The 24642-nt window shown below is 49.4% G+C and overlaps 9 protein-coding genes across 9 annotated transcripts; 6 read left to right on the plus strand and 3 right to left on the minus strand.

Moving 5' to 3' along the window:
• Positions 1–356: 356 nt before the first annotated feature.
• Positions 357–2321, plus strand: J4E88_002547 (uncharacterized protein; the record flags this gene model as incomplete). The annotated part of the gene is made up of 1 exon (XM_049396208.1): positions 357–2321. The coding sequence occupies one exon, from the start codon at positions 357–359 to the stop codon at positions 2319–2321; it is 1965 nt and encodes a 654-aa protein (XP_049257556.1).
• A 201-nt stretch (positions 2322–2522) lies between these two features.
• Positions 2523–4177, minus strand: J4E88_002548 (uncharacterized protein; the record flags this gene model as incomplete). Its single annotated transcript, XM_049396209.1, has 2 exons — positions 2523–3085; positions 3136–4177. The coding sequence occupies 2 exons, from the start codon at positions 4175–4177 to the stop codon at positions 2523–2525; spliced, it is 1605 nt and encodes a 534-aa protein (XP_049257557.1).
• A 518-nt stretch (positions 4178–4695) lies between these two features.
• On the minus strand, positions 4696–5827 carry J4E88_002549 (uncharacterized protein; the record flags this gene model as incomplete). Its single annotated transcript, XM_049396210.1, has 3 exons — positions 4696–4933; positions 4982–5598; positions 5648–5827. The coding sequence occupies 3 exons, from the start codon at positions 5825–5827 to the stop codon at positions 4696–4698; spliced, it is 1035 nt and encodes a 344-aa protein (XP_049257558.1).
• Positions 5828–6626: 799 nt separating this feature from the next.
• On the plus strand, positions 6627–8642 carry J4E88_002550 (uncharacterized protein; the record flags this gene model as incomplete). Its single annotated transcript, XM_049396211.1, has 1 exon — positions 6627–8642. One exon carries the CDS (start codon positions 6627–6629, stop codon positions 8640–8642), a length of 2016 nt encoding a protein of 671 aa, XP_049257559.1.
• Positions 8643–10140: 1498 nt separating this feature from the next.
• On the plus strand, positions 10141–11839 carry J4E88_002551 (uncharacterized protein; the record flags this gene model as incomplete). Its single annotated transcript, XM_049396212.1, has 3 exons — positions 10141–10279; positions 10330–10723; positions 10774–11839. The coding sequence occupies 3 exons, from the start codon at positions 10141–10143 to the stop codon at positions 11837–11839; spliced, it is 1599 nt and encodes a 532-aa protein (XP_049257560.1).
• A 355-nt stretch (positions 11840–12194) lies between these two features.
• Positions 12195–13085, plus strand: J4E88_002552 (uncharacterized protein; the record flags this gene model as incomplete). The annotated part of the gene is made up of 3 exons (XM_049396213.1): positions 12195–12674; positions 12727–12869; positions 12923–13085. 3 exons carry the CDS (start codon positions 12195–12197, stop codon positions 13083–13085), a joined length of 786 nt encoding a protein of 261 aa, XP_049257561.1.
• A 152-nt stretch (positions 13086–13237) lies between these two features.
• On the minus strand, positions 13238–14559 carry J4E88_002553 (uncharacterized protein; the record flags this gene model as incomplete). Its single annotated transcript, XM_049396214.1, has 3 exons — positions 13238–13639; positions 13704–13945; positions 13992–14559. The coding sequence occupies 3 exons, from the start codon at positions 14557–14559 to the stop codon at positions 13238–13240; spliced, it is 1212 nt and encodes a 403-aa protein (XP_049257562.1).
• A 732-nt stretch (positions 14560–15291) lies between these two features.
• Positions 15292–17159, plus strand: J4E88_002554 (uncharacterized protein; the record flags this gene model as incomplete). Its single annotated transcript, XM_049396215.1, has 2 exons — positions 15292–15835; positions 16057–17159. The coding sequence occupies 2 exons, from the start codon at positions 15292–15294 to the stop codon at positions 17157–17159; spliced, it is 1647 nt and encodes a 548-aa protein (XP_049257563.1).
• A 1225-nt stretch (positions 17160–18384) lies between these two features.
• J4E88_002555 (uncharacterized protein) lies at positions 18385–20168 on the plus strand (the record flags this gene model as incomplete). Its single annotated transcript, XM_049396216.1, has 5 exons — positions 18385–18498; positions 18593–18686; positions 18740–19029; positions 19087–19469; positions 19520–20168. 5 exons carry the CDS (start codon positions 18385–18387, stop codon positions 20166–20168), a joined length of 1530 nt encoding a protein of 509 aa, XP_049257564.1.
• Positions 20169–24642: the final 4474 nt, after the last annotated feature.

Genomic DNA, 24642 nt, shown 5'->3' on the forward strand with positions numbered 1-24642 from the left:
CAAAACCCCGAATGTCCTCGTACATAAATTCGTACGAAGTTTGCTTATGTTCCGTGTCATCCCATCGTGTTGTCGCTGAGGGTTCGGCGTGCCAAGATATCCGAACATGAGGCTGTCGGCGATACTTCGTAGCAATCAGCCACTCCAGGAACGCGTGTACTTGCCTGTCTAGGAAAAGGATACAACATCGCCTTCGGCCGTAAGAATATACTGACTGCGTACGCTTCGCGCATTGCGGACTCTGGAATCACCGGTATGAAGGATGATTTCTTATATATGGTATCGAGACCGAGTATGAGCATTCTCACCATCAAGTTCTACATACCAGCTTCTCTACGTCTGCCTCTGGAACCAATATGCTCATGCGAATACTCACCACTGCAGCGCTGTATGCTGCAACAAACGCCATACCGGCACGACAGCCATCCTTTGCGGACACCGTGTTCCACAACGGCTCCATCTACACGCTCGACGCGTATTCGTCAAAGGTCGAAGCGCTGGCAATTAAAGACGGCGTCATCACCTTTGTCGGATCAAACGAGGATGCCAAAGTACGCATTGGCAATACGACCCAGGTAGTCAATCTCCAAGGCCACGCTGCCATTCCAGGCTTGATCGACTCCCATATGCACATCCTCGGTGGCGGCATCTATCTCCTCAAATGCGACCTGAACTACCAGCCGCTCGACCTAGCTGGAGTTCTCCAGCATATCCAACGCTGTATTGACGATGAACCCGACAAACCGGACGACGCTTGGATGGAAGCGGTGAACGTGGACTATTCGACTCTCACATCACGGAGTGGATCTGTCGACAAGACGAGCATCGATGCGCTCAAGACGAAGCGACCCGTAGTTGTCCGCTCGAGCGACTATCACACCATCCTAGTAAATTCTCGGGCGTTGGAGATATCCAACATCACCGCGGCGACTCCAAACCCATCTAATGGCCATATCGAACGGCTACCCGGAAGCCAGGAACCTTCAGGTGTACTCGAAGACAATGCTTCTGATCTACTCGACATACCTCTGCCTTCACCAGAAGAGGCCGTGAAGGCCGCTCTAGCTGCTATGCAGCTACTGCGCCAGTCCGGTATCACTACCTTTCAAGAGGCGATGGCTTTGAAGGAGTACGACCAGGTGTTTCAAGCTGTTCAGCAGGGAGGAGGCTTGAGCGCACGAGCGTTCTTTGACTACCGTATCGATGCTCCAAGCTCTGTCGCCGAAGTGCCTGATCTGGTGGCCAAGACTGTCGAGCTCATCCGCAGATTCGACAACAACTCTACAATGCAGCCTGCTCCGTCTCTCAAATGGCAGGCCGTGAAGGCCTTCTTGGATGGTGTCATTACTTATCCGGCAAGGACAGCAGCTCTCATCGAGCCATACTGGAGCTTGGTCAATGGGTCTAACACGACATGGGCACCTGACCCAAGCACGCTCAGGAAGACGTACTGGGAACCTGAGATTCTTGCACGTACTCTCTCGGGCTTCTTCCTCGCCGGTATAGACGCACAACTCCACGCTGACGGCGATCTTGCTGTCCGCGTTGGTCTTGACGCTGCCGAATACTTCCGTAAAGCGCATCCCGGGCGCGACTTCCGCCTTGGTCTAGCGCATGACGAGCTCTCTCACGAGGATGACTGGCGCCGTTTCAACGAGTTGGAAGTCGACGCCATCATGAGCTTCCAGTGGTCGCAGCTCGCCCCTTCATACCTCCCAAACACCTTCCCATCGCTAGCCGAATACCGCCGCCAGAACCTGCAAGCCTATGCCGAGATCGAGAAAGCCGGTCGGCCCGTTACCTACGGAAGTGACTGGCCAGTCGACCCTCTCGACGAGTTCCTTGCTCTGAAGATAGCGGTCACGCGGTCAGGTGATCCTGGTAACCCCCATTCCTCGGCATCTCAGGGCGCTCCTTACAATGGTACGTTTCCTGGCGAAGGCATCTCCCGCGAAGCTGCTCTTCGCGCCATCACTATCAACGGCGCCAAGTTCCTGAGGGCTGACAAGTATATTGGATCCCTGGAGGTTGGCAAATTTGCTGATCTGATCGTCTTGGAGAACGACTACTTCACTGTGCCGGAAGAGATGATTGGTCGCCAACGTGTCCAGCTCACGATGGTGGGGGGTGAGGTGGTGTATATTGCCAAAGAGGCTGACCAGAAGTTTGGAAATATCACTGCCAAGTATCCTAACGATGACAATGCGAGTGTCACTCTGGATCGCAAGGCAATCGGCGGGTTGGACCGCAAGCAGGTGTCGATGAAGGGAGCAGCGAATGCTGCGAAATTGAGGAAAAGGAATGAGTGCGTACACCATTGAAGTGGCGTAGCCATCTGGGGGTAGTATCGCCCGATATATCTTTGTCAATCAAACCATGTAGCCTCTCGGCGTTAGCATTGCAAACATCGTATTGTAATAAGATGTTGATTAGAGTACTTCACGAGTGACACGATGTATGCCTGAATCGCGGTGCAGGTTGTGAGATAAGTCATCCTCAGACGGGACAATGACCTTGTAAGACTACCGAAATTCGGCATAAGCGAAATGCGCCGGAGTCAGTACAGGCTGCAGTTCGCCATAAGAATACAGCCCCATCATCATGCCAGTGAAAGGCTGGCCAATGTCTGGGTTACGCGTCATGATCTGGGTATCAATCTCGCCCAGCCATGTCCATTCAGCGCTCTGCTGTGCCCCATCGCCGACTTCCCGATAGCCAAACCGGTAGGACGTAGCAGTACTCTCGATAGTGAGTTTTACCTCACCCTTCTCTGAGATGGGTTGCTCCACAGTCTCCATGTCTGGACGGGTAAGTCGAATGATTCGTTGAGGCTGACCATTGCGATCTGCAAAAGCAATGCCCATGCTAGAGTAGCAAGTGTGATTCCAGTACAATACGGTTCCAGCCTCGACGCGTGGGACGTTCGGTTGGAAATCAAGTTGAGTCTCCCACGTCACAGGCCAATGTCTTTGTTTTCGTAGGAATAGCGTCGGACATGCTGGCATCGATAGGGTGTATGGACCGCCATTTAGGGTAAGAGAATCGTGTCGCGCTGTCATCGAGTAGTCTTTCTTCACGGACGTATCTGCAGGCGTATTAGCTTTGTACCGTATGCCGGCTTTCTGGGTTGCTTACTCTTCCTGTACCAGCCAAGGCCAAGTCTAACCCCGCTGAAATCGTCCCTCCAAGCCTTGTCGTCATCAAGAGTGGATTCGTTCGGCCCGTTCATCTGCAGTGTGACCGATTTCCCTTCGTTGAAGATTGGCCAGTCATTTTCCCAACGGACTGGGAGTAACATTGACTCGCGTCCAAAAACCGAAGTTCGCCATTCGTCACCTCCCTCTTCCTTCCTTGGTCGCACGCCTAAACACATGGCCCACCATTGGCCTTGGGTGTCCTCAACAATATCGCAATGACCAGTATTTTGGATCTCGTCGTCTGTTGTGTTGCGCCAAAGCGGGTTGTGCGGTGCTTGCTCCCAAGGTCCGAAGGGGCTTTCCCGACTCCGGCTCACATATTCGCAGTGCCCAGACTCTGTGCCTCCTTCCGCTGTGAAGAGATAATAGTAGCCGTTCAATTTGAAGAGATGAGATCCTTCTGATATACCGGATTTTGACTCCCGAACCATCTTAGGCGTAGACTTTAAAGTTCCAGATTCCAGATCAACTGTAGATATATGTATCGCAAAGTCTTTCAATTTCCCCCCAGGTGTCCGGTCAAGCTTCCTGTAAGTGGAAGACAAGTATACCTGACCATCGTCGTCCCAGAACAGGTCGAAGTCGAAGCCAATCTGGTCGAAGTAAACCGGCTCAGACCACGTGCTGTCGTTCCAGATGTTGGTGGTTTTGACGTAGAAGCCTCGGGGCCATACGCGATCGTCGTTTTGCGGTCTGTATCGATCGAAAGAATTGGTAATGATGTAGTATGTACCCTTGTGGTAACGAATGGTTGTCGCCCAGATACCACCTCCCGGTTCAGGAGTCTTGATGTCCAATTGTGACTTGCGCGTGAGCGCATGGCCGATTAGCTTCCATTTGATGAGATCTTTACTGTGATATATGGGCGCGCCAGGAAAGTATTCGAATGACGAGGTGACACAGAAGTAGTCGGTACCCACGCGAATGACGGACGGGTCTGGGTTAAAGCCAGGGAGAACTGGGTTCGTAAAAGCAGTCATGGCGAAAGTCGCTACTTGAATTTTGGTTTTGGGCGATTCAACGTGGAATGAGGCTCAAAGGCTTGTTGAGTATATACGCCAATTGCACCGCGGCTGCCATCTTCCGCCGTGAGCCGCATGCCGCGTCTGCGGATGAGGTTGAGACCATTTTGACGGCCGACGAGTGGGAGCCCAATCGCGTAAAAGTACGGTCGTGCGTTTTTCCTCGAATCACATTATGTGTGGATGTATCTCGTGATGTTCCAGGCCTTCCGAGGAGCTGTCGTGAGAGAAACACGGGGGAGATGGAGGATTGAGGGGTAAGGCTTGGCGGGGCCAAAGCGTTCCTTCACGGGCAAATCTCGGGTCTCTCAACAAAACAACATGCCCGGTTCGCGACACACGCGGCAGCCGGCACAGCCTCTGCACTCATCCACAGCAACAAATCATGTTCGCACGGAAGCGAGTGTGCCGCATATGCGCTTTGTGATCGCGATACAGTGGGTAGCGCTTACATTGCCAGGCGCGCTGACATCTACTTAGGTATAGGTGACTGCCATACCACCAGGAAGCTCCGTCAGCCAGTCACCGCTCACTCCGACATCTTCAACTGCCTGTTGCGGTTTCTTGCATTTCATCGAGTCTTGCGCAGACTGAATCTTCAGCACCTGACAGTTGGCGTTCGCACACTTGCCGCTTGGCAAAGCATCCATGGCTTTCTGGAGCGAGTCGTCTTTCCATCCAAAGAGGTAGTCTCCATGCTGTCCGTAGCCCGTACTGTCTACAGTCAGTCATCATCAAAGAAGCAGAAAGAGGAGTGCTCACCCATCGCCAAAGCTGTACACGAACGGCTGCTTATTGTTGCCGTACCATGCGTTGTTCTTGTACCGGCCGGTGTCCCACATGATCTCGTACATCACCTGCGGGATAGCTACCGGGTGCGTACTGGGACAGTTTGGGGTGCCTAGACCTCCGCCGTTGGAGTATGCGACGTGGCTCTTGTGATCTGGCGAATCGAGGTTCTTCCCATCCCAGCAAGACGGAAAGATGACAGTCGCCCTGATGCCACCAGGACAGTACTTGTTGGGCAGTTCTGCGGTGTCTTTCGCGTCACAGGGTGCAAAGCCTTCTCCGTTTTGCAAGCATCGATGGCAGATGCTTGCGCGATTGGGCTTCTTGGCCATGGGATCACCCGCAATCATGCGGAACCCAGGCTTGAAGGCCGTCATCTTGTTATTCTTCGCGGAATATGGCATATAGTACACTGTCATACCACCGTCTTGCTGGAGCCCTACGTTGGCGAACTGGGGCACACGTTGGAATGTGCCATTTTCGGGCGATTTGAAGTAGAGCGAGGCAGTCCAGTAGTTGCTGAAGTCCTCGCTATATGTGCAAGACGTACAAGTCGAACGTGTCGGAGGATCAAAGACACCAGGCTCCATCTATGATCTGTCAGTGGACGTGTTGCTCATGGATCGGGTGGAGTATTACGGTAAGGTTGAAAGAGTTTCCTCCGATAATCTGATGCGTGTGTGGTGAGGGTCGCTGGCCGGGGTTCACCAACGGATCGGCTCTCTCAACGGTGAGCTGCGAGCAGGCGAAGCGCAGCATGTTCTGCGCAGAGACGCATTGCGTCAAGAGCGCGCTGGCGAAGACGGTGGACCAAATCATGACGACGATGGTATGACTAGCTACTGGTGAGTTGCGAAAGCCATCAGGTCGAAGTTACGAGGCTTCTTAAGCCAAGGAGTTCTCATGACGTCCATCCAAAGTGGAGGTTTGCTATCAGTGAGTATATTACGGTGTGACGGCAGTAGTACTTCTCCTCTCATTCATACCAATAACAGCGCGATAGATTTCCCAGTCGTACATCTTGTGACGTTCATTTCACAACAAAGCTGTGGCGATTGCTCGACTCGATCATTTGGATGAAGTAGTTAATTAACACAAGTTACCGGCAGTTGCAGCTACAATACCGAAGGCAAATCACAACAAGCTTTCGCTCCCGAGACTGCCGACAGGGATGTTGCAGTACAAGATCGGTCATCGTACAGGTCTGATATAGATTGCTGCAGCCATCGGCATGTCTGAAGCATGGGGGAACAAGTCCAGGGCAAGATAATCCGGTAGAAAATCTCGGGAGTTGGTAACGCGAGTGGAAGCCGTACGGCAGCGGCCTCTATCTTCGCTCTCTCATCCTTCCAACTGATGCCATGGACTTCAAGGTATGAAGAGAGATGAGGTTGTCAAAGCATCGTGTTGCTTTCGGCGGTTTTGCTGCAGTCCGGCTGCGACTGCCCCATTGGGCGGTTTGCGGGGGTGAACCGAGGATGTCTGCGATATCCGAGCGCCAATACATCTACACCATGAAGCTGGGCACCATGTGCGTCGGGGAAGTATCGTCTCTTCTCTGGAGACAGGCACTTTTATCCGTCTCTACTTCGATTGCGTAACTGCTTTGCATGCCAGCATGACGCAACAGCCGCCTCGGGCTTCCTCCTCAACATCAGGCTTCTTCCAAGCCCTTCCGGTACTTCCGCCACAATTTACCAGTCCGACTTCGCTACCAGATACTTTCCGTAGTTCGTATTCGAATGCGACACAAGCTTCCGATGACAAGGTTATCGCGCGAATATTGGATCTCTACCTGCCACAGGATGCAACGGAGGCTACCAAGCGTGTCCATCATCTAGCACGTCTGTCACTTAATCCATCTATTTTGAAGTACGCCACAGACGCGGAGACCAACCATCCGGTACTGCGTCCGCTCTCTACCTTCGGCGCGGAAAACAAGAACGATCCCTTGTGGACGACGACAGGATGGCAGAAGCTAAAGGAGATTGGCTATCGTGAAGGTGTCGTCTCGGTAGCTTACGACAAGTCTCATCGCCACTTCAATAGACGCGTGGGACAATTTGTCGGAGGCCATGTATGGGGCCCGACTGGTACCATGACCGCATGCCCTCAAAGCATGACCGATGGCGCCGCGACATTGTTGGACAAACACAAGAACGACGAAGATGGCGATCAGCCGGGTCGAGGCGAAGTGCTACGGGAAGCGTATCGGCGAGTGTGTAGTCGCGACCCTGATGTGGCTTGGACAAGCGGACAGTGGATGACTGAGCGATCCGGCGGAAGCGATGTATCTGGCACGGAGACAGTTGCTCGACGCATGACGCCGCAGGAGCTGGATGAAGACGCAAAACGAGGAAGAGATCGCGATGCAGTTGATATGCAACTGGGCCCCTGGAAGATACATGGTTTCAAGTGGTTCAGCAGCGCAACGGACTCAGAGATGGCTGTACTCCTCGCGCGAACAGACAAAGGCGCTCTGTCTGCCTTCTACATGCCCATGCGACGACGCGTGGGCGCGCAAGCGCTGGAGAGTCATACCCTAAACGAAGAAGCCCCGCCCCTCACCGAGCTCAACGGCGTTCGCATCCAGCGCTTGAAGAACAAACTCGGAACGAAGTCCCTGCCAACTGCGGAGCTCGAGCTCAACGGCGCACGCGGTTGGCTCATTGGCAAGGAAGGCCAGGGTGTGAAAGAGATTTCTGCCATTCTCAATATCACACGACTATACACCGCAGCTGGTAGTGCAGGGAGTTGGGCTCGTGGTCTGGCAATTTCCCGCGCCTACAGCAAGGTACGCAAAGTGCGTGGCGGACTACTCCAGGACAACCCAGCGCATCTCGCATGGATGGCTGAGGAAACAGTCAAGTACTGGGCCTGTGCGCACTTCACCTATTTCGGTGTTGCTCTGCAGGGCGCTTTGGAACAAGATTGGGACGAGATGGTCGCGAATACAAAAGCCGTGCATCTGATCCCGAGCGACAAGGCCACAGTAGCGGCTTTGTTGAGATTGCTACTACCTGCGATGAAAGCTCAAGTCAGCGTCGCATCCGTCCATGGCTTGCGGCAGTGCATGGAGTGCCTCGGCGGTGTCGGGTACTGCGAGAACAATGAAGACGGCGGGCTGATGAACATCGCCAAGATCTATCGTGACAACCTCGTCAATCCAATATGGGAAGGCACCGTCAGCGTCATGGCAGAAGATGTCGTTCGGGTGCTCATCGATAGGCGATTGGGCGACGGCGATATCTTGAAGAACGTCTTCACACCGTGGGTCAGAAGCGTGCTCAGTCGATGTGTTCCCATCTTCCAAACTGAAGTCGCCATTGTCGAGGAGAGACTTCAAGCGCTCGAAGACGTTATTCACAATGTACAGAAGGAAGAGCTGCTATACCGTGGACGAGAAGTTTTACAGCATCTCGAAGTCATCGCCAGCAGCGCCGCGCTGATGTACGATGCGCAAGCAAACCCAGACCCTGTTGCACAAGAGATCGCAGCACGATGGATTCACCTGAAAGCGCTATCGCCACAATCGCATCCGCGCTCTCAAACTTGGAAGGACCTGTCGAGTATGGACAAGCGCATCTTCCTCGGAACAACGGAAGCAGCCGTCGGTGTTTCAGCAAAGCTCTGAGGCAAGCGTAGTTGTGAGGGATGCGATTGGTTGCGCAACAAAGCCCTGGAAACATTCAGCTACTATTGGTAAGATGGCAAAACAAAACCGCGCTTCAAGTAGACCGCGGAGTTAATTCATCCAACGCTTCATCTTGTGAAACTATTGGAGTGTGGTTACTTTTGCTGTCAGCTATCGATGTACCAGATATTGCGGCACAACTTGCCTGTGAGGTCGAAGTTGAGGCGAGGCTTGTCCTCGATTATCGCGACTTCTTATCGGGATTGCAGCGTCGCATCTCACGGGCGCCATCTATCTTCATCTGTATCGTAGACATGCATTAAACAGACCCCGAGAATCTAATCGTAGCTTTTTCCCATGCGGCTTGCAGTCCCTGGGTGGATACTCAGGATGGCAGCGGTGCGCCAAAAAGGCCACTTCCGCGACACATTCGGCACGACCCGCACTCCGCAAAACGAAACATTACCGCCAAGTCTTCCGCAATAGTCCAGCTCCAAGGTTCAGACCAGACAGCTGTTGTTCGAGTAGCCCTAATAACTTTGACGTGGTGTTTTGCCTAGTGGCGTGCCCCGTAGCGGGAGTCCGTCAGCGCGCGCGCATCCCCACATTCTCCGGTGGTGCCAGGATGCGACCTCCCGAATGGCGCACCCGCCATCAGCACGATGGGTCTCCACTTCCAATGCCGAGAAGAGTAAAGCTTTGTGATTATTACACAGCCTTGCAGGCGATGTTGATGAGATACTGGAAAGACGTGTACTTTCAGCAACGCGATGGAAGACCTACAAAACGTCGAGTTGCAACTCTCTGGGTTGAAGACGAAGCAAATAACAGGCTAGAGCGGATGCAAAACAAAATGCGTCGGAGAGGAAGACTACGACAAGTCATTGCAACAGTATGCTATGGTTCGGCTGAAGACAGGGTAAAATGCGCCATGCACAAGCTTATTGATAAAGTTTTCGGGACGTCAGCCTTGTACCTCGCATCATGCAGGTGGTGAGATAGGATTGGCGGGTTGCGCAACTGCACGACAAGCAACTTTCCCTTCCTCTTGGACCCAGCGCATGAACTTTATAGCTCGAAAAGCATATGCAGTCCCTGTAGGAGTATCAACCAGCCAGCGGTTCCCCAATGATCGTTTGGCAAGGATATGAGAATGCGCTACGGAAGTGCGAACAGGTCCAATAATCGTCCTGAAGGCTCGAATGTCGCTGGTTTCACGACACCATCATTCGCTACTATAGCCAGATATTGCGTTAGCTGACACCCACTAGTTCAATACATGGATCAACTTTGTCTGCTGATCGTCGCAGCAAATGGTGTCTCACTACATGGCACTGGGAAGCCGAGTGATGCATCATCCGCGGGAAACTAGACATCCTTGAACCGTGGAGCGCAACATTGCCGAGCACGGAGGGGGCGTATAAGTTAAGAGGCTCGCCGCGCGTTCGTGCTGGAAGGATCAAAACACGAAAGATAGATCGCGGCGAACGATTTCAAGATGGCGACTAACCACAGCGATGTTGAACTCATCCCTGGTACGGAGATTATCAACGAAGATAGCTCTGCACAGAAGACGCTTATACCCACGCCCTCTTCTGATCCTCGCGACCCTTTGAACTGGACCCGGAAATGGAAGCGTATGTTGACCCTTCACCAACGCCTGAGTCTTCGCTAACAGCTATCACAGTCATGGTGATGGCCTCGCAATGGCTCTTCACTTGGATCTCCGTTACCGGCGCACTATCCATTGCGCCGATGTTCCCTCTTCTGGGCGCCCAGTTCCATCTTAACAACAATCAGTTGGCTATGCTGACTGGCATCACCGTTATCACACTTGGTTTCGCCAACTTCATCATCGTGCCGCTCTCCAACATTTTCGGTCGACGCGCTATCAGCTTGACCTTTTCCGTGTTCATTCTTTTGTCATGCGTATGGCAGGCGATGGCGACCAGTCATAGCAGTTTGCTGGCGGCGCGTGCGGTCAACGGTCTGGCCTGTGCGACGAGCGAGAGTATCCCTGTGCAGATGATTGCCGATGTCTTCTACCAGCACGAGAGGGGTCTCTGGACGGGTGTATACTTGTAAGTGATGCTTCTTCGCGCGGTCGAACTTCTTCTGACGTATTCCGCAGCACCGGCTACTTCATGGGAGCTTTCTTGGGTCCGATCATGGCTGGTTCCATGGCAGCTCACTATGGCTGGCAGTCCTTTTTCTGGCTAGAAACCGCATTGTCTGGTGTTTCGGTTATCCTGATCGCACTCACCTTCCCTGAGACCAAGTACCATCGTGGCAACACAACGGTCATCCAAACCACCAGCAGCAATGTTAGCAACGAGGACCAGACCAAGCTCGAGAAACAAGCAACGGAGGCCGGTATTCAAGACTCGGAGCGGAGCTCACTCGAGCAGCCCATCACTGTGCAGGGACGCCCATCCCGTGCGCAGTTCATGCCGTTCATGAAGCCAGATGCGAGGTGGAAGATGTTTGTCGTACGTGACACCTGGACGCCCATCAAGGTCTTCTTCAACCCGATCATCTTGTGGGCAGGTTTGATGCTTGCTGGCCCAGCCGACATCCTGCTCTTCTTCAATCTCACCGAGTCGCCTGTCCTCGCTGCACCTCCGTACCTGTTCAAGCCAGACCAAGTTGGATATACAAATTTCGCGTTCGCGATTGGCGCCTTGTTCGGGCTAGCAACAGCAGGCCCATACTCCGACTGGGTATCTGCCCGCGCAGCGCGTAAAAATGGTGGCGTGCGCGAAGCGGAGATGCGCCTTCCGGCGTTGTTCATCTACGTGGTAATCATGATGCTCTCGATCATCCTCGGCGGTGTTGCATACCAGCAGCAGTGGGCGTGGGGTCATATCGTGGTTTGGGGCTACGGGCTAGCTGGCCTCAGCGTCACCACAGTACCCACTATTGCCATCGCCTACGCGATCGACTGCTACAAGCCCATCTCCGGAGAGATCATGGTGGTCGCTACAGTCTGCAAGAACTTCATCGGTTTCTCGTACAGTTACTGGGTTTTCGACCTTGCGCACGTGAGCAAGAATGGGTGGATTACCCCCGCTATGGTCATTTTCGCTTGCGCAATGGGGCCTGCGCTGTTTGTGTTCCCGTTGTACTTTGGGTTGGGCAAGAGGATTAGGCGATGGACGAAGGACAGTGATGTTCATCGCATGGAAGAAGTGATCTAGATGGTCAGTGGCAGCGCGTTGACGCGTTGATGCGTGGGGAGAAGCTGCGTTTGCAAGGCTTTTGGAAGGCGTGGTCGTGTGCCATGGCTGTCATAATAGGTCACAATATACCCATTTCTTTTGTTAATTCTGTATTCCTTTCCCTTTGCGGTCTGTTGTGCAATGAGATGTCGATGATGGAGATGAGGTGGCGCCGAAGAGGACGCGTTCAAGAGGGCACCGCCAAAAGTGGGTCTCGACTTCGCGCTAACCGTTGACGTCATCCCAAGTTTTCCACCAGCGGGCAACGCCAATAGCGTATGATTCATCTATCAATCCGCATTCATACATCAATTAATATCACTCGCAATTCAACATGTCCATTTCCACCCTCCAAGACAAAGTCGCAATAGTGACCGGCTGCAGCTCCGGTATCGGCCTAGCAACAACGCGTCTGTTCCTCGAGCGAGGCGCCTCGGTTTTCGGCATAGACATTGGCGCACAGCCGCAGAAGCTCGCGGAAGACTATTCGACATTCACATTCTACCAGACTGATCTCACCGAGTCTCAAGCTGCGGAACATGCAGTGGCGAAGTGCGTCGGCAAGCACAACCGCATTGATGTTCTGGTCAACTGCGCGGGCGTGAGCGATGGCTGGAGTAGTGCGGACACGATTCACGAGGAAGAGTGGGAGAGGGTAATGTCGATCAACCTGACAGTACCTATTCGCATGATGAAGGCGGTTCTGCCGGCGATGAAGGAGCAGAAGGGTGGTGCGATTGTCAACGTGGGTAGCAAAGCGGGGACTTCAGGCGCGAGTGCGGGAATCGCGTATACTGCTAGCAAACACGGTCTGGTAAGAAACGCTCCTTCTCAAGTGATGATCTACCAATGCTGACGATTGATAGGTCGGTGCGACGAAGAATGTGGCTTGGCGCTTCCACAAGGAAGGCATCCGGTGCAATGGTGTGCTGCCCGGCGGTGTTGCAACTAACATCGCCTCGTCGGTACAGATGGAGCATTTTGATTCTGCTGGCTTCAACGCGTTCTTGTAAGTTCTGATGGGCGTCACCTGCACGTTCCGGCCTTTGCTTACTTATACAGTCCCATCGTGCAAATGCACGTTTCGAAAGACAGTGAGGGTACACCGGTTCCCTATATTGGAGTAGACAATGTTGCGCGTGGCATTGCTTTCCTCGCTTCAGAAGAGTCGACAATGATCAACGGCGCAATGATACCGATCGATAATGCCTGGTCTACCATATAGCATAGCATCGCTTCGGTAAAGAAATAGCAATATCACGGGGACATACATTACTTCGATGACGACTCGTGTACCCATGGCCACGGGCTGTCTATCGTGAAAAAGACGTATTCAGATTCGTTTCTTACAGTGGTAGACATAGATAAGCCTGTTGCTCAGGTTGCCTTCGGTACATCGCTGCCCCAAGGGTAAGCCTCGGGCATAGCCTTCCACGTCTTCAAATCGTCATAATTCCGCGTCGTACTCTTATTCTGCAGTACCTTTTGCACAAAAGGCAAAATGTCCGCGTACCCACTCATGTCGCAGTGTCCACCAGACGGTATACTCATACCCAGCTTCTCGCCCACGCCTAGCCAATTGTACACGACCTTGGCCGCAGGGAAGGTGACCTGAGCGGTCCCTTTGGAGTCCGTGAACTGATCGTTCACGTTCTGAGAGAGGATGACTGCGCGTGGGGCGATGGCTGCAACGATCGTGTGGGCGTCATAAGGGAGCTGGGAGGATTTGCCGACGAATTGCGAGATACCTGAGGAAGTCCACCACCCTGCTCCAGATTTCTAGGTAGTCGTCAGTGCGCATATTTCAAAAGATCTTGGAGTCTTGATGAGACCTAGTGCTTACAGCGTTTTCTAGGTTCTCTCCTTGCCCACTCAGGCTGTATCGGTAGGGCCCCGCACCCTGAACGCCAGAACACATGGGCATAGTGACGGCGATACGCTTGTCGAATAGCCCAGCAGCCAGAGCAGCTTTGCCCAGACGAGAGCATCCAGTGACGCCAGATTTGGTTGCTTCGATCTCTGGAACCTTGAGTTCAATGCCGTCAAGAACGCGATGAAAGCCCCATGCCCATGCAGTGAGTACTCCTGTTGGCTGTAAGTATGCATGAAGCAAACGGCAAGGTCTACTTACCAATGTCTTTACCACTATACAGCGTCCAGAACGAGCCAGTCTTACTGTTGCTGTCTGCGGCAACTTTGGTATAATCGAATGTGACTACCGCGATCCCCGCGTTTATATAGCTCTTAGTGTCCATCCCGCCGATCGAGATGACCACTGGGAACGGTCCGCCTCCACTCGGCAAGTTCAAAGAAGCTGCAATGCTAGCGGTCTTCCCTCCTGCTGTGACAGTGACAGTCAGGGTGTTGCCACTTCGAGTTGCGGAGACAGTTTCTTGCGAGTGATCAGGATAATACCCGTATTGGTATTCCTGGAGGAGCTTGAGAATCTCGGGTTGACGGCATTGGTTCCATTCGTCTTTGCTTTGAACACGTGTCTTGCCATCGAGGTACAGAAATGGGTCTGGCATCGTCTTTACGGAGGGGAATGCCGCCGCTTTAGGCATGGGGATCGGCGTTGCTGGACATGTCACATTGATCTGGCGAGGAAGCATTTCCCCAAGGCGCTCGGGGCTGTGTCCCAGCGGTGTGCCACCACTGGTGACAACCAAGGTAAAGATCGCAAATGAAGTGGTGCGCATCGTATTGGCTGGTATCGAGACGATGAGATAGAATGATAAAAGTTGTCTACTGACAAGAAGGTGAAGCTACCAAAGGAAGATGGAACTGTTATGTATCCTCCCGGACGAAAGGCTACATGTTGAACTGGTGTAAGTCAGTATCATGTGGTCAACCTACTGCCCGTAAGTAATATACAAAGCCAAGTCCTATATCTGTTTTCTATTATCTTTGCGCATGGTGTAAAAGGTTAGACAGCGTGATGCTATGAAGCTCCTTGTGGGGCTGTCATATAGCCATATCGACGGATAAAGGATCGATCCATACATTGCAGCAGCGGGCGAGGCCATGCACGTGAGATTACGCAGGATTCGCGCTTTCGGTAGTATTCATCCCGAGGCGATGGTGATGAACGTGCTCGTTAAGGTGACTACCAGCGTTGAAGTGGTCGCCATGGCCAGGTGCCAATCCTATCCTGGCACGTGACAGCGCGACAACGCGCGCGCTTTTTGAGACGCTGACACAGACTGAGCTGCAGGGTAGTACCGTCATTTAATAGGGTTCCATGTATCTGACCTCTTTGATGGCCATCAGAATCGATTTGGAGTAAGTGAGTTGTGAGGTTGCATCGGCGATCATGATAAGCCGCCCGCGGGCGAGGTCCAAGCTCCCCTCAGTGCGGGGAGCGACATGTCGCACATCTAGGCATCCTCATGTCAAACTCTATCATGTAGTTCTCCCAGCTCAACGCCGAAATGGTGCCGCTGTCTTCCTTCCTGCTAGTTGCGTTGGCTAGTGCCAAATGCTTCGAACCTACCATCGCGCATCCGCCGCCTCGGTACAATGCTGGCGATCCTCTGCTCCAAGACGCGTTCGAGTCTATTGACACGGCACTCATAGCAGCCGTCGCAGCGCCGGAGTTCGACCGAACCTCCTTCTCTGTAGAGATAACCTCGTCGAAAGATACGTTATGGTCACATCATCATACGGCGCGCGAACGTAATGCCTCGCGCCCAGATATCCCCGAAGTCAACGGCGACGCGCTATACCGCATCGCTAGTATCACCAAGACCTTCACCGTACTCGGTATACTGTATCAGCATGCAGCAGGCAACTTGAGCTTGGATGCTACAGTGAATACATACCTCAAGGAATTAGGAGACAAGTCGAACGGCGGCATTCCATGGAAAGACATTACATTGCGCAGTCTGGCTAGCCAGCTGAGCGGCCTTCCCCGCGAATGTAAGATGTCTTCTGGAAAGAAGCAGAATCTGTTCGCAGTATGCCACACAGACGAAGGTACGCGTGCTAATTTCCTTAACAGGGGCTCAAGGTGATCTGATCAATGACAACTTCCCTGAGTTGGACTCAAGCTCACTGGGTCTGCCTCCTGATGTGTCACGGGAAGGGTTGCCAAGCTGTGACGAGTACTCACCAAATTACGAGACACCCTGCACAGCGAAAGGTTCGCATTTCACTAATTGATCGTGAGAGAAGAGTGTTAATCTGATTGTGCTTAGATATGTTTCGACAGCTCAAGAAGTTCGCACCGCTATTCGCGCCAAACCAAGAATCGTCTTACTCCAATGTCGCTTTCGAACTCCTTGGTCTCGTCCTCTCGCGCGTGGCAAACCAGACCTACGAGACCTATATCGACGAAGCCATCTTCAAGCCCTTGAACATGTCTACCAGCACTCTCTCTAAGCCTGCCGATTCTGCTGGCGTCATTCCGGCTGGTCCACAATTCTGGGGTGTGGACGAAGGCATCCAAAATCCTACCGGTGGCATCTACAGTTCGTCGAACGACCTGTCGAAGTACCTCCGCTATATCCTCACCCATTACAATGCCATTACCCACGCAGTAAACTGGCTGCATCCCGTCTCTTCGTCCCGCGGATTGAACTCATTTTATGGCATGCCGTGGGAGATTTACCAAACAGACCGCATACTTGAGCAGTCGAAACGTACTGTACGCTTTGTCACTAAGAGTGGAGGGTTGCCGGGCTACACCTCCATCATCATAACAGTGCCGGAATACGACTTGGGTATCACTATTCTAGTTGCGGGCCCCAACGCAATCCTATCCAAGATCATGGACATTGTTACAGTAAAGATAGTGCATGCAGCCGAAAAGCTTGCCATACAGCAAATGCGTAACCGCTATGCGGGCACCTACAGCGCTTCAGATCCAGAAGTGAACTCTACGGCCACACTGAGAGCTGATTACCGCGGTCTTGTTGTTACAACCTTTGTTTCCAACGGGACGGTTGTCTTCGAAGCACCGATCACGAAAGACGCGACGTCTCCGCCCCGTTATGCGCAGCTTAGCCCAACGCTTCTCTATCGCAACGAGGAAGAACAGGATGGTGAAGAGTGGCGTGCATTGATCGTCGAGGAGCGCGCAGAAGGGCTGGGCTCTATTTGGGACGACTTCTGCGTGGAGGACTGGGAAATGTCCAGTTACGCCGGCATACCTTTGAACACAGCGGTGTTCTGGGATGAGCAAAAAGACGGTCATTTCGAAACACTAGAGCTACCGGCTTTCCGCGTGAATCTCACAAGAGTGGATCAGAAGAGGGGGTCGAATGGGAAGTATGGTCAACAAGAAACGATGGAGCTCTAAGGCCCCACATTGCAGACCGGCAGGGCGGCTTGCGGTCATCCTCTCCACCACGTGAATCATGGCCGAACGACGAATCTATAAGTCGCTGCAGCTAGTACAGATCACTTGAGCATATACCACATTCCCCTAGAATCGCTGCAGAACGAAGAATTCGCCAAAACTCGCCAATCTTTCTGACCACGGCGCTTGCATCTGCCGTGTCCAAAGAACATTCGGTTTTATCACAGCGACCATGGGTGACTGACTAGCCTAGTGTTTCCGAGCTTTATTAAAGACCGTGCTAGACTAGATCTACATGCGGAGCTAAACTCTAAAACTCACATGCAGGGCCGAACCACGTTTTCGCAAAGACGATTGCCATTACTTGGGAGCAGTGGAATACCGTTCTTCACCGGGTTCATGTACCTCCGATGATCGACGCTGCTGGTGTTGGAACTGTTCGAGGGCTTTTCCGCTAGCGAAGCCTTATAACTATATACACTAGGCAAGCCTTGTGGCAATTGGCAGAACGCCAGAATGATTGCCACGTCAAACGCCGATCAGGTTCGCATCATGTTCACCTCCTCGTGATGCCTAACAGGCCGACATTCAGTACTGTGAGAACATGGGTGCTCATACAGCTACCGACCCCGACAATCTCGCTTGAGCGCGTCATACATATCTTGGCACAATGTTCCTCACTCACAGACGTCATACCTCATACACAAAGTATGTGAGTTTTCGACACGTTCAACGTGTGAAGCCAGCAAAGGTAAAAGCCGGACATCGGAGGGTTTGTCGCTCGTTGGGCTCAAGATCCACGTGGAATTCGCCGTAACAGCGGCACAGCAGCAAACTAAAGTCAGGGCACCGTCTAGCTCATAGACTGCCGATTGCGGCCGAGCACGTTTTGTGTGGCGCGCCTTGTGGAAGACAAACCGTGACGAGGATGGCAGCTGCACTACGTGGTGCTTGTAACATACTAACGGTGCTTTGATGTTCGGGAGGCTAGGATTTTGACGTCCATTGCCGCCTCTAGGACACCTGTACGTGCCGTGTATAAGCCCCTGTTCTTATCCTGGTTCATATGGCTTTTTGTTTTACCCTGTTTGATCCGCAATCCGTCGCTTAACATAATTCTCCTTCCTCTTTTGTTTTCTCGCGCAGGGCATCTCGTACGGCGTTGTCTCGATACGTACAGTCGGAAACAATCTGGGTAACAGCCTCGTTCTATGCGGGTTCCGACATGAAGCTCTTCTCCGCACTACTGTGCCTCGTCTTTGCGCCTTTGACATTCGCACAAAGTCAGAGCGGAAACGATGTGCTCGCGTCTGCGGTCAAGAACCTGCCTCCATGCGCGGTATGTATACCAAATCAATATGCGAGACTCCATACTGATTTCGGTCATATAGTTGGATTGCACCCTCACAATAATCTCTTCATCAACATGTCAGCTCACAGACATCGACTGCATCAAGGGCAACGAGAAGCTTCTCGATGACTTGACCAAGTGTGTGAGGGCTAGCTGTAAGCCAAAAGAAGCACTGAGTAGGTCCTCTCTTACACTCAATCGTTGAACTATCTGCTAATTGCCCGTGCAGCGGCGAAGAAGTTTCTCGCGGAGTTGATGGATGCGCCCATCCGCAACAAGACGGAACAAGGAACGGTTACTACAATCGTTTTTGGAGTACTGTCTCTGGGAGCTTACATTCTACGCGTAATCGCACGACTTCCGTGGTTCGGCGGAAATTGGGGCATTGATGATTGGGTTATGACTGCGGCCATCATACTCATTATCCCACTCACGATATGCGCGTACCTTCTGAACCTTTTGGGGTTGGGTACGGATATGTGGATGGTGTCTTTCGAAAACATCACCAAGATTCTCGAGGTATGTGAAGACTTCTGCAAGTTCCAAGAGCCTGCACTAACGAATTTTTGATGATAGATCTTCTACTACACTGAGCTTCTCTACCTTGCGTCGATCGCATTGACCAAGATAGCAGTCTTGCTCTTCTACCTGCGCATCTTCCCTCACCAGGGCCTCCGACGCGTCATCCACGTTACTATCGTGATCTGCATCATGTACATCATCGCATTCGTCACAGCAACCGCGCTGCAATGCCTTCCGATACGCATTGCGTGGGAACACTGGGACGGCGAGCATCACGGAAAATGCATCAACCTCAATGCCGATGCCTGGGCTTCTGCCGCGGTCAACATCCTTCTCGATCTCGTCGTCATTGTTATACCTATGAGAGAACTCAGCAAGCTTGCCATGACCCGTCGACGCAAGTTTGGCATCATGTGCATGTTCCTCGGTGGAGGCTTGTAAGTTCATTTCCCACATCTCAATCTCGTATCTACTAACACCTCCTCAGCGTCACCATCGTCAGCATCCTCCGCCTCAAATACATGATCCAATTCGCCCAAACAACCAACGTAACTTGGGACTACCTACCCATCGGATACTGGTCCGCCATCGAAGCCCACGTCGGCGCCATCGTCGCCTGCGCACCCGCGATCCGCCAACTACAACGTTCCATCCGCGAACGCATCTGGCCCAAACAGAAGACACCAAGTCAACACTACTACGCCGAGAACTCTGGCAACAGCAGCAAGAAGAACAACGGCAGCAAAGACCTCAAGTCACGCATCTGGCTACCGAAAACCGATCGCTCTCAACTGAGCTCTCTGGGCCGGAGCAAGATGGACAAAGACGACTTCGTCCGCCTAGACGAGTACGAGATGGGCGTTGGCATGGGCGGAAAGGACAGCGTCCTCACAGATAGGAATTCGCCGGAAAACTCATCGGAAGGGTCGCTGGATCGGTCGTTCAAGTCGAATGAGGATGTGCAACCGTTGGCCGATGTTGCGGCGCCGGCGCCGGTGGTTGGCTCCCCAATGGGAGGTATTATGGTGCAGTCGGAGTACAAGGTTGATCGGGGGAGCTCGCATCCGAGTTTGCAGGCTTTACCACCGATTCAGCATAAGAAGGAGAAGTCGTTGGATGCGAGGAGGTGGCTTTGAAGCGCGATGGTGTAGCAACGCGACGCGCTACGATCTATGAACTTTGGCAGATACCCAATTATACATATTAATGCATTGAAGTACGACGTTCAACCCTCAATGTGTAGTAGCCCTCATACAATGTTCTCGCGCTTTGCGCACCCCTCAAAAGGCGCTCTACCAACACAGAAGCATCTTCAATCGGTCACCACACCACAGCTCACCGCCCGCAAACCCGCTGCACCTCCGAACCCCCATCTCCACCTATCGAAAAGTCACAAATACCATACTCCTGGCCAAGAACAATAGCCAAGCCCGCCAACCTCACAACAACAGCCAACGATTCAAGCACCAGCGCAGCGGCCTGACGCGTGCCGGCACGCCTCGCCCACTTGCCGCACCAACAACACCAGCCAGGGAAACAAGGCAGCTACGGCGGTTCTTGAATCGCGACATTGCGCCAGCGTAGGAAGTTAGGGTGGGGTGGGTCGCGAGACCCGCACCGGCTCGGTAGATCAGGCCCCACTGTGTGAGGCTAAGGGCGGTGCAGGGAGGAGCAGGGAGGGGGTTGGTGGCTCGGTGGAGGTTCGGGGATGGGCGTGGGCTTTTAGGAGTGCGACACTCTGCTGGGTAGTGCTGACAGTTCCAAATCATTGTTTGAAGATTTTGCTGTTGAAGCGTCGTTTTGGTCCGCCATCATAGCAGCTCTGGCAACTCTAATGCGTGGTTATCTTTCTTCTTGTGTTGCACATTCCAGAAGTGGAATGTAAGTAAAACAAAAGCACTGGTAGGTATTGCTATCGCAAAGAACAACCAGACGCTACGACTCGCTTCATCGAATGGGACATTCCCGGCGATGCCGTTGAAGAAGTTCATGCCAAAGAACGAAGACACGAAGGTGGCTGGGAGGAACGCCATGGTGACCCACGCGACTCCACTCATCAGGCGACTGTCTCTTTGCGTTGCTCTCGCAATGTTGAGGTTTTGTTCCAGAAGTTCCCATTCGCGTAGTTCAAGCTGCTCCTGTCTTTTCTGCTGCCTTTCTGCGATAGTATCCTCAATGATTTGGTGAACCTCCCCTATGACCACTCTTAGATTACGTGGATCGTACTGCTCCATCCCTCGAGCCAACAGTAGCAAGTCTCTCTTCGAAGCCGCGTATATTGTCGGCTCCAAGACAGTATCTCCCCACTTTGCAACGTCCATACTGAACACAAACTTTTCATTTAGGCTTGCAGCCCTAACCTCGCGGCCGATAGTATTAAGCTGGCGAAGCAATTTGCTTGGACGTCTTTCCAATTCCAGAGAGTCTTCTACACCTTGTATCGCTGTCATGAATGCCTTCAACTGCCCCCCAACCGTTTGTATGTACAGGCGCACAAGCGCATGAGCAACATGAGTGAAAGCGTAGATGGGTGCTTTCGCTATTTTTGGGTGCGTATCATCGGTGTATCTGTGCATCTTTATCCGCTGTTTGAACGTCTCAAAGCCATGTGCTCCCAACCCACTCTCTTTATCATAGGAGAGTACTGCCAGCCATCTTCCTTCGAGACCTCTAGCGTGAATTTTCTTGACCGAGAATTGTATGTAGGGCACAGAGTCTTTGGGTGTCTCGAGCAGAATACTATCGTCTTGCGAGACAAGGCGACCGGTAGTTGTGGTAGGAGGATGTCGCGGATCGTATGATTTGATTTTGTAAAGTATACTAGGGGTATTAAAGCTTATAGACTTCTAGACAAATTAAATTTATAAGAAAATAGGCTCTCTGCCTACCTATAGTAATAAATGCTTAGTAATAGTCTTAGACCTTTTAGCCTAGGCAAAGCTATAAATAAAAATTTTATTAAATAGCTTAAAGATACCTCTAATAAGTACTATAAAACTCTATAAGCTCTTTTAAGTATAAAAAATAACTAAAATTATAAAGTATAGTTATAGTAGTAAGAGAAAGGCCTTTAGATATACCTAAAAATCTTATTTAAAGCTTCTTCTCTACTTTTTACTTATACTATATTACTTAGAATACTAGGTAAGTACTATCTCTTCTTACTACTACTTTTACTAACTTAATAGCTTTAAAATATCTTTATTAAATAACTTATACTACTTTATTATATAGCCTACGTCTACTATCTTAAAGTCTAAACTCTCTAACGTTTTATAATAACTAAATATTAAGTATATAAAGCTCTAAATTTATAAGAAAATTTATAAGCTATATAGCTATTCTACTCTTATACTAACTAGTAACTAGATAAGTCTTTCTCTAATTATTAAAGGTAATTTAAAAGTCTAGTCTATTAGTAGTATTATTATAGTAATAGCTAAAGAAAGACCTACTTTAATAATTATAGTAATAAAATATAATATTCTTAAGAAGACTATAGAAGTTAATAGTATAAATACTACTTTAGTAGTACTCTATCTTAGGTAATAAAAAAAAGCTATTCTTATACTTATAAATAAGCTAAACCTACTAGTTAAAAAAAGTATAAATAAGGTAGCGTTTATAGAGTCTTTATTTAGTAATAAGAATATTATGTAAATAGTCTTAGTACTATAATATATTAGTATTAGGTATTAGTATAAAAAGTTAAAAAAAGGCGTTAGCGTTATAAAGTAAGGCTTACTATTAGGCTAGGTATAAGTTATTATATTTAATAAAAATTAGAGATAAATAAGTTTTAATCTATAATCTCTAGTACTAAAGTACTAGCTAAAACGTAACCTCGCGGATTGTATAATAAAGAGTAGATATTCTATCTTACAACCTCTATAATAAAGCTATAAAGAATTAAATCTATAATCTCTACCTAATTAGACCTAGCTCTATATTAAGTAAGTAGTTTATATAAGAAATATTAAAACCTCTATAGATATCTAGATAGACCTATACGTAGAATCTTAATTATTACTTAAACTTAACCTTTACACTATTCTACGTTACTCTATACTTAGAATATAGATATCTACCTTTTCTCTACTATAATAGCTACTATATCTATAATAACTATAACTATAACTTTACTCTAGCTTATAAAGCTTATTAAATAAGTAAGCCTATAGTATTACTAATATCTTTCTATAATTAGAAGTAAGCCTAACACTTAAATAATAATTAGTAACACTATACATAATACGTAATATAGAATACAAAGATATTAGAAGTAGAGTAACTTATAAGTACTACTAGAAGCCTTTTATTAGAGCACTTAGCGTTACTAAAGTTATAATATAAAAGGTAGAGAATTAGCTTACTTTAATTAAAGTAAGTAGTTAAAGGTAAATCTATATATTATACGTTAAGTACTAAGACGTATAATAATAACTATACTATTAAGTAAGTAATACTCTATAATTATATATTAACTTTTATTTCTACTATTATATAACTATTATTATTATTAACTAATATATCTTAACAGCGCTTCTTCTATTTGCAGAACCTACTATCTTACTCTAATAAGACCTAAGATACCTAGAACACTATAGCTTAGAAACTAGCGCTACGTAAGATCTAGTAGTCTAACTACTACTAAAGTAGCTTTCTAGATCTATACTCTCTACTATCTATTATAGAAGAGGTAACTAGTACTAAGGTACTAGAAGAGTCTAAGACTTATAACGCCTATTATATTAAGCTTAATATTCTAGAAGACTACGTTAAAATTATTACTAATAATAACTTAGAGATTATCTATATTTCTCTAGAGTCTAGCTAATAGCTAGAGCTTTACACTTTCTACTCTTATACTAATAATAACTACGCTACTAGCTATATAATTATAATAGGCTAAGACCTTAAGAAAGGTATTAAACTTAATACTATTAAAGAGTTATACTCTTATATTACTATTAGTAATAAGAACTAACTTAGTAAAGCTATTACTATATATCTCTAGTAGTTTTATACTATACTTATCTATATTATAACTACTATTAGCCTTCTTACTAAAGAATATAATACGTTATTATAATAAGTATAACTACTACTCTTTACTATTCTAAGGCACTTCTATAATAAGAAGCTTAACTATATTTATAATCTTAAAACTACTATAAAGAAGCTAAAGAGTAAGAACTCTATATCTAGAGACGCTAGTAAAATTAAAGAGTACCTAGCTTACGCTGCTCTATAAGTATAACTCTAAGAACTTTACACTACTAGTAATACCTACTAATACACTATTAGTAAGCTTAAAAATAATTAAGACTTAATTAAGAATAAGCTTAACTAAGTAAAGAAGAACCTCTAATATAAGAAGAGTAAAGCTAACTACTTCTATTAAGACTAGAAGATAGAGTAAAAGGTTACTAGTGTAGAATATAAGCGCGCTATTAAAGAGAAGAAAAAGGCTAACTAGTATTACGTTAACTATACTAACTATAACGCTAACTATAAGTATATTAATTAATAGCTTAGTAATAAATAGACTAGTAAAGCTTACCTTTAGCGTAAGTATAACGTAGTCTTAAATAAGTTACTTATCTATAA

The sequence above is a fragment of the Alternaria novae-zelandiae genome (genome assembly GCF_023758075.1).
Source record: "Alternaria novae-zelandiae strain BMP 2774 chromosome Unknown scaffold_4, whole genome shotgun sequence".
Classification (NCBI taxonomy): Eukaryota; Fungi; Ascomycota; class Dothideomycetes; order Pleosporales; family Pleosporaceae; genus Alternaria; species Alternaria novae-zelandiae.